The 7,965-nt window shown below is 52.8% G+C and overlaps 1 protein-coding gene across 1 annotated transcript in view; it reads right to left on the bottom strand.

Annotated features, from left to right (window-relative positions):
* Positions 1-4,984: 4,984 nt before the first annotated feature.
* Positions 4,985-7,965, bottom strand: part of MYT1L (myelin transcription factor 1 like) — a 402,906-nt gene continuing 399,925 nt past the window's right edge. The window contains exon 27 of the mRNA XM_029938368.1: positions 4,985-7,749. Within this exon, the coding sequence (XP_029794228.1) occupies positions 7,609-7,749 (141 nt within the window). The 3' untranslated portion in view covers positions 4,985-7,608. The remainder of the gene's footprint in view (positions 7,750-7,965) is intronic.

The following is a 7,965-nucleotide window of genomic DNA, read 5'->3' as shown; positions in this document are numbered from 1 at the left end:
CCACGAGGGTCTGTGTGGGGAACATCGGTCTGACTGGGAACACCGTGAGGCCTGATCGGGAACAGCGGTCCCGTTCCCCATGCGAGCCGGTAGCAGGAGGTGCCAGTTTCGCTTCACGGCAGGAGCTGTGCAGACGTCTGCCACTTCCCCGCTGTGACCCTGTCATCCAGCGAGGCTGGCGTGGTCCCCAGCAACTCGTCTTTTCCCTGACCAGGTGCAATCATGCCTCAGGGACAGGGCAGGGGGACAGGCCGCTCCTGACACTCATCAGCAAAGCGCTCTGAGGTTTGGTGCCCAAGCAGAAACGAAAGTTTAAAGAGGGTAGAGTTTGGGAGCTCTCTGGGGGCAAGGGACCATGCAAACCTGCCGTCCCCTCACCGGGAATTTTCACTCAGCCGGTGAGTTCAGACAGCTCCCAGCATGAGACCAACGCCCGGCGGGCCCAGTGCCCGGGAGAACCCGCTTCCCGGCTGCCAGATGGCCATCTGGAGCCTCGTGTGAAAGGGAGAGAGAGATTGAGAAGGGATCACATGGGTGCTGTCCCCTCACAGGTCTGCATCGCCATGGCCCCACCGCCGTCCCCAGGCCCCCTCCTCACACCAGCACGCGGGGAGCCGGATTTTCAGCGTGAGGATTTGGAGGCACAGCATTTGCTGCACGACAATCCCCAGTGGCCAGTGTGACACACTAATGCCAGGGAGTGGGAGAAGGAAGCGCCTTCTGGGGGCCCAGGCGCGAGAGCACGGTCCCGGATCACGGCCTCCCCGTCTCGCTCTCGGGCTTGGGTGACGAGGGTGGCAGCCTTGGACAGATCCTCTTATCGATTTGTCCTATGCCTAGGGACAAGTTTCGGACCCGCCCTAATATAACTTAATAGATTTGAAGAATATTACGTGAGAAAATAGGACAGGAGGGCTGGAGGAGCTTGCGTTTTCGCCAGTCTCAGAAGGGAGAAGACAGAGCACCGGGGGGAAAGTCGGAGTCGTGGAGTTTGTGCTGCACTCCTGCCCGGTCCTGCTGAGGGCCCCTGACCTGCAACCCCCCTCCAGGGACAAGCGAACCTCCCAGGCGGAACAGAAAATACACAGGTCTGCCTTCATTAGACCTTGGTTGATCCTTCTGTAATCTTCCCTCCTCGTCCCTTGTTTGCAGACATGCCTAAAAGAGTGGATGTGTGTTTACCAGAAATGATTGTTTCTGGAAAGATAAACTTGCAAACATTAGAATTTAATAGAGGGTAAAATGGAGGCCTGGTCTATCAAAATTTGGAAATGATGAATATTTAAAAAAATTTTTAAATCTTTATTTTTGAGAGAGAGCACGTTCGGGAGCACGACGGGGGGAGGGGCAGAGAGACAGGGAGACACAGAATCTGAAGCAGCTCCAGGCTCAGAGCCGTCAGCACAGAGCCTGACACGGGGCTTGAACTCATTAGCGGTAAGATCATGACCTGAGCTGAAGTCGGACACTTAACCAGTTGCGCCCCCAGGCGCCCCTCATAATGATAACTATGTCTTTAAAGAATATGCAAATAAATTCCTTAAACCCATATGTTTTTGTCATGTCAGCCAAATTCCTTCCATAGGTATGAATCTCAAATGTTGCACTAAAAACACCAGTTACAAGTTACACATTTGTTAGGGGCTCATGTATTTTTAAAAGACATACCGATAGGCAGTAACTGTCACTAGTAGTGACTTGTATTGATTTTCGTGGGGGCTGGATTTATTCCTTTAACAGCCACAGCGCCACCTGCGTGTCCTGTGCTCAACAATTTCCTTGGTTGACTGAGAAAACCAGGCCCTTCCTGCCCTTTAGACAACTTACAACACAAGGTAAGGGTCTCGGCCACAGCCGGCCTTAGAAGAAGGAGGAGCGCATGCGCCTTCGGCTGGACCACCGGGCCTGTTAGCCTGCGTCACCGCGGGGGGGCCCTCAGCTCGCTCACCGCGGCCACCTGCGCCCTGCAGCGGGCGCATCTCCTCGCCGCGTGACCCAGCGACCGTGCTCAGTGGACAGCGCGTCCTCCCGTCCACCGCGTCCACGGATGACCCACGCGGCCGCGCCTCCGCCCGAAGCCGCACCGATCGATATTCAGAGACCCCGAGCTGGTCCCCCCACCGCGTGTGGTGCGGCTCGCGGGGGTGCGGGGCCCCACTCCCAGACCCCCCACCCTGGGTGCGGGGCCCCGACTCCCAGTCCCCCCACCGCGGGTGAGGGACCGGACTCCCGGCCTCCCCACCTCGGGTGCGGGACCCCCACTCCCAGCCCCCCTGGGAGAGAGAGCCTGAGCACAAGTGGGGGAGGGGCAGAGAGAGAGGGAGACACAGAATTTGAAGCAGCTCCAGGCTCCCAGCTGTCAGCACAGAGCCCGATGGGGGAGGGGCTCAAACCCACGGACCATAAGATCATAACCTGAGCCGAAATCAGACACTCACCTGCCTGAGCCCTCCAGGCGCCCTGGTGTGTGGAGTACTTTATCTGGAGAAATTTGGGACAGCTGTTCCAGGAAGGACTCTGTGCACCCCCCCCCCCTCCCGCAAGTCAGTCCTGCAGTGGGGAGCCACCACGTCCCTGTGGGCAGGCTCACCCTCATCTGCGAGAGAGTCTCAGCGGGGGTGGGGGGGAGGGGGGGAGGGAAGCTAACCCCACCCCCCACCCCCATGTTGGTCTTCGCTTACTTTCCTCGGTTGTGCTGCTCAGAAAATGATTTCGAAGCAACATAAGGCAGGTGCACCATCCTACAGGAAGAACGTGGCCTGCAGAGATATAGCGGGGGGCTCCGAAGCACGGACAGGCCGCCTTGTCCCAGGGTTGGGCCCTGGATCGGGGATGGGTGTGTGGGGGGGTGCGGGGGCGGGGACACCTCTGCTTTGTCAACTTGCCAAGAGGTCTCAGCGCCTGCGTGTGTTGTGGGCTTGGTGCCTGAGCTCACGGTGCTTTTCCGTTGTGTTCAGTCTGCGCATGACCCATACTTGTGTGGGTGTCATGGTGACTGAAATACACAAAGTATAAAAAAACTAGATTTTTTTCCCTTTCATGTGTATTTTCTTTTATTTTTTAGTTTTTAAATTTAAATTTAAATTTTTAATAGTTTATTGTCAAATTGGTTTCCATTCACCAGTATTTTCAATCTTACTGCTGAGACCCTGCTCCCTCCCCTGCTCTGCCTTGGTGAATGCCTGTTGCCAGGGACCCTGGAGGTGAGGAGGGAGGGGGCCCAGAAAGCCCTGCATCTGCTGCGCTTCGGGCTGGGGGCTCCTAATGTCCTGGGGGGTGGACAGTGGGCGTCCAGGCGGGGACTGAGCAGGAGTCTGGTCTCCGTCTGGGGTCTGGGGCCAGGCCTGCAACACCCGCCCCTCCAGCAGCCTCTCTGCCCCTCCCCCTCTGCCCTCCATTCTGTGTCCTGCTTTTAACACCCCTGGGGCTGCCTGCCTGACGCAGACACCTTCCAGAGCTTCAGAACCTTCCAGGACCCTCACTAGACTCAGGCTTCTTATTTATTTACTTGACATTTCTTTTGGTATTTGTGTGGAAGGTGCGCTCAGTAGGCCTGCTTTAGACAAAGGAGGCAGAGCACCCAGGGTCTCTCTCCCTACGCTCCGGCTTCCCCTCCAGGCCTTCCTGTCCTCACCTGGACCCAGGCACTTGTCTCCCTCCGTCCCCTCCCTGAGGCTGGCCCTCCCCACCGCCCGAGCAGGGGTGCAGCTCGCCAGGGTCACCTTGACGGACCCCAGCTGGTGTGGCTCACGGCCGCCTTGTACTATCCACTTACAGTCTCACAGACGTCTTGCTGGTGAGCCTCTGTCAGCCATGTTCGACCGCTCCGCGGTGTCCCAAAAAGCGCACTTACCAGAGTTGTTCCGCCGTTCCTCCAAAATAGGACTTCTAGGTTATTTTTATTTATTTCAGTGCATTTATAATTGCAATTGTTTTGGTGTTTTAGGATAGACTTCTGGAATTATTGGGCCAAAAATGTGAATTTTATAAGATCTTGGACATGACTGCTACTCTGTTTCCCAAAATGTTGGTAACAGTGCCAGCCGCCTGGCTCCTCAGAGGAAGTGGCTGTCTGGTGATGACAGACTTAAGTCAGGACGGCGGCTCTCGGGCGCACCGCCTGCGTCAGCCCATTTGGTCCTGGGGCAGGGCCTTTGACGGGGCTGCACCTGCCGTCTGAGGGAGACCGTCCCTCCTGTCCCAGTCACTCCAGGAAGCTGGCCATGCTGTTACCTGGAGGATCTCAGACGGCGCCGGCCAGCCAGGCGCTCCGGTGGCCCTGCTGCTGGGGGACACAGAGTTTGGATTTAACGAAGATTGCCCGGCCTCTTCCTCGAGTGTTGTATTTGGGGGACTGTGTCTATGACAGGAGGGCGTTTCTGGAATTTTACAGCATAGACGGAGGCAAAGGGGTAAGTCACGGACATGTCACGTCTGAAGGGTGACCGCAGTTCACGGGCGGTGCCTGCCCGTTTGGAAGTGACAGTGGGTGACGGAGCACAGGACCAGTCACAGGGGACACGCATGCCCTCGGGAGTGAGCTGCAGGGGCGCAAAGGGCATCGCTCAGGGCACCTGAGCCACCGGGACGGGGGAGAGGGCGGCCCAGGACCGCGCAGGAAGACGGACATCAGACCCAGAGCTGCTGCATCCTTCAGGGTGCGGATGAGGGAGGCCGTCAGCTCAGCTGGCGCGTTTGGATATGGGTGCAAGGGGACATGTCGTGGTGGCTGTGTGGGACGGCGTTCCTGTTCCGGGGAGACGTGACGTGTCCTCACAGGAGTGGAGGCAAACGTGGCCGGGTGACTTTGCCCAGCGGCAGGGGCCGGGGGTGGGGGGGGGGGCGTCCACTGCGCGGACGGGCCGGGGACACCATCCGCTCTGGGCCCTCGATGGGCTCGTAACTGGAGCCGTGGCTTTGGGACCACACGCCGCCCACGGGCCCGGACCCCACCTCCAGACTCAAGTGAAGACGCAGACCCTGGTTAGAGATCCCTCGTGCTACAAATGTGGCAACACCTTTTTTATTTAGAGTAAGATGTGTTAACATCCAGCATGACAAAATTTGTACAAAGTTCACAATTTAAAAATGAAGTATCACTGCAACTTGTGATTCCACACATTTATAGCAAAATTAAAGTGTCAACACACCCATGCCGTGTCGTACAAAAATAAATCAAACTCCAGTTCCACAGAGAGCACAATAAATATTTATACAAAATTCTGTCTTCATAAATGATTACTTAAATTAACTCAGAAATGAATACGAACAATAAGTTATAATAAATAAACTCTGATGACTCACAATAATTCCGTATGAAAGGTCAGCATTCTAACATGTGACACTTTGTGACCCCATATAATAGTCACAGATAACTCTTGATTCGATATTATGTACCAACGTTAGATGAGCAGCAGATTTGTGCTTAAAACCCCTTTCCATTGTACATGGGTGATAACAAGAAGAATCCAGAACCGATACTACCTATTACTCTACTAAAAGCATTACTATATCGGCAAAGAAGCTGCAGACACATCGCGGCAGGGAAATGCATTTGCCCAGACGAACCCCAGGGCCCCGCGGGAGCCCGGCCCGCTGAGTGCGCGGCGCGGGCACCCGGATGAGGCGCCCCTCGCTTCCGCTCTCGCAGGCAATTCTGAGCACGGCAGCTACAACTAATCGCACGACAGAAAGAGGGCGCTGTCCAGGCGGCCGCCGCGGAGCCCCGGAGCTCGGCCGTCGTCCCGGCTCGGGAGCCGCGTCCTCGTGGAAGCGTTTGTACAGTGAGCAGTATAAAGTGCCGCTGGGGGTGTACGTACATTTATACATATTTATAGACCGAGGTTGAGTATTGTATCAGTATTTGCTGTGAGATCCCTGTAAGCCCCCTCAGCAACATCGTCGGGTCAGCCGTGAGGGCTCCGGTCAGGTTCCGGGGCCGGCCTCGCCAGGCTGCTGACCCCGGGAATTGCACACCTCCGTACGGATATATAGGACAAGGTAAGTGCAAATAGTCGACTGGCACGTTGTGGGGACAATGACCCTGTAAGTCCTGTTCTGCTAAAAATATTTTTTTTTATTTTTACAAAACCCATCTTTTTTTTTTTCATAACAAAATTTTAAAGTACTTCTGTACTTCCTGCATAACATCAAGACATGGAAGGAAGAGATGCTGTTACATGTAACTCAAGTCAACACCAGAAGACACAACACGCCGTCCTAGGGACTACTCAGAAGGGGAGGGCGCAGCAATCAAAAGTGGTCTTATGCATACATATAGTGCAGTCATTGGAAGAAAACAATCAAATCTCCAAGTATAAGCAAGTCTAGGATGATCTAGTGTAAAGCAAAAAAGTGCTGAAGTATAGGTAATTATTCTTAAAATCTGATTGCATTCATTCTCAGAATAGGTCGTGACATATCAAAGAGCAAGGCTCTGCAAATGCCCTGTGGTCGCCGGGTCTCCAAGGGCAGGTGGAACAGCAAGGCCCGTGGGCGAGCACTCAGCGCCGGGCGTCCCGCTGCGCTGCGGCCGCCGCCCAGCAGAGGGCGCCCTGCGGGAGCTCGCGGACTCGCGCGTCATTTGCCTTATTCCCCCAACGTGAAGTCGTAATAACAGCAACAACGACAGTAATAATTTCTAAAAGTGGAAAAAGGGGAAATAAATACTCTGAAATTATCTTTGAACTTAAATCAGAGCACACAGGTTCTGTGAGACGCTTCAGAGGGGCACCGCTCTCGGGGAGGGAAGGGAAGCGGTTCCGAAGTCAACGGACACCGACAGGGGATCTTCGCGCTGTCCGCCTCTAATAAGCCCCTGTCTGAACTGCGGTTCCCAGAGTCAGCATGGAATGCTCAGGAGTTAATTTAAAAGTGCTGCGTAAGCTGCTGTGAATCTTCTGCCAAGGTTTTCCATGGCTGGGTGTTGTCTTACAATAAATTACTTATCTCATTTCTTACAGATAATCCATATGCCATTTCCTTGGAATGCAAAAACCTCATTTATTGCCCCCACCACACACCATCCTCCTAAAACAAACAAACAAAAAAATCACATAATATTTCCAAGCATTGTTCAAAAATAAAGCATTTTTTTGCAACCGATTCTTGCTATGAAACAATATGCACACAAAATGTATTTCTTAAATTCCATAAAATCTTCCAACATGAGGCCAAATGATAATGTCTACAAAGTGGCTGCAGGGCCGTCACATGGTCATTCAAAGCTGGGTTGTCTTTTTGTTTTGTCCATTTCGGTTCAAAATACTAAAACATTTAATCACTAAAGCATTAAAAAGAATTCACACTCTATTTATTTTGATCAGCTCACCTCTTCAGAAATATACCCTCCGAGTGTGCATACATTAGCGGTTATAAACATTACATATCGCACTGTGTCAGCTCATATGAAAACGTACAAAATGTGAATGTATTGAAAAACTATCCTGCAGGTGCTATCTTGAAAGCAAGACATAAAATCATTATGAAGTCTTGTAAGCACAACACTGTTTCGAACAGAAATAAATGGAGAACACTTTCTGGCAAATCACAGCAGCAAAGAACAAGAGGCCTCCTTTTAAACAAGATCTCGTCACCTACAGCAGCTGCTCAGACCTGAATTCCTCTCACAGCTTGCTTTATATTTTCCAGTAGGGCTTTATTTTCTGGGCTCTGATAACGATCTTGATTTGTATACATGTCCGTCAAAGTAGTCACGTACGCATCAAAATTTTGTTCATTGATTGGATCCTACGAGATATTAAATAGTAGTTCATACACAAGTTTTACTTTCTTAATAGGATATTCACATCAGCATAAAATAGCATCATAGCGTAATGCCGCTGTCTTTACGCTACTTAACAGGCCTACTCAGAGCGCACTTAATCTTACAGGGTGCACGGGATCTGCCCCACTGGTGCTCCTAGCCGCTAACGCTATGGTTCTGGGGCGGTGAGCGCAGACATC

This window comes from Suricata suricatta, chromosome 4 (genome assembly GCF_006229205.1).
Source record: "Suricata suricatta isolate VVHF042 chromosome 4, meerkat_22Aug2017_6uvM2_HiC, whole genome shotgun sequence".
Classification (NCBI taxonomy): domain Eukaryota; kingdom Metazoa; phylum Chordata; class Mammalia; order Carnivora; family Herpestidae; genus Suricata; species Suricata suricatta.
Note: the sequence above shows the minus strand (reverse complement) of the source record. Positions and strands in the feature narration are given on the sequence as shown.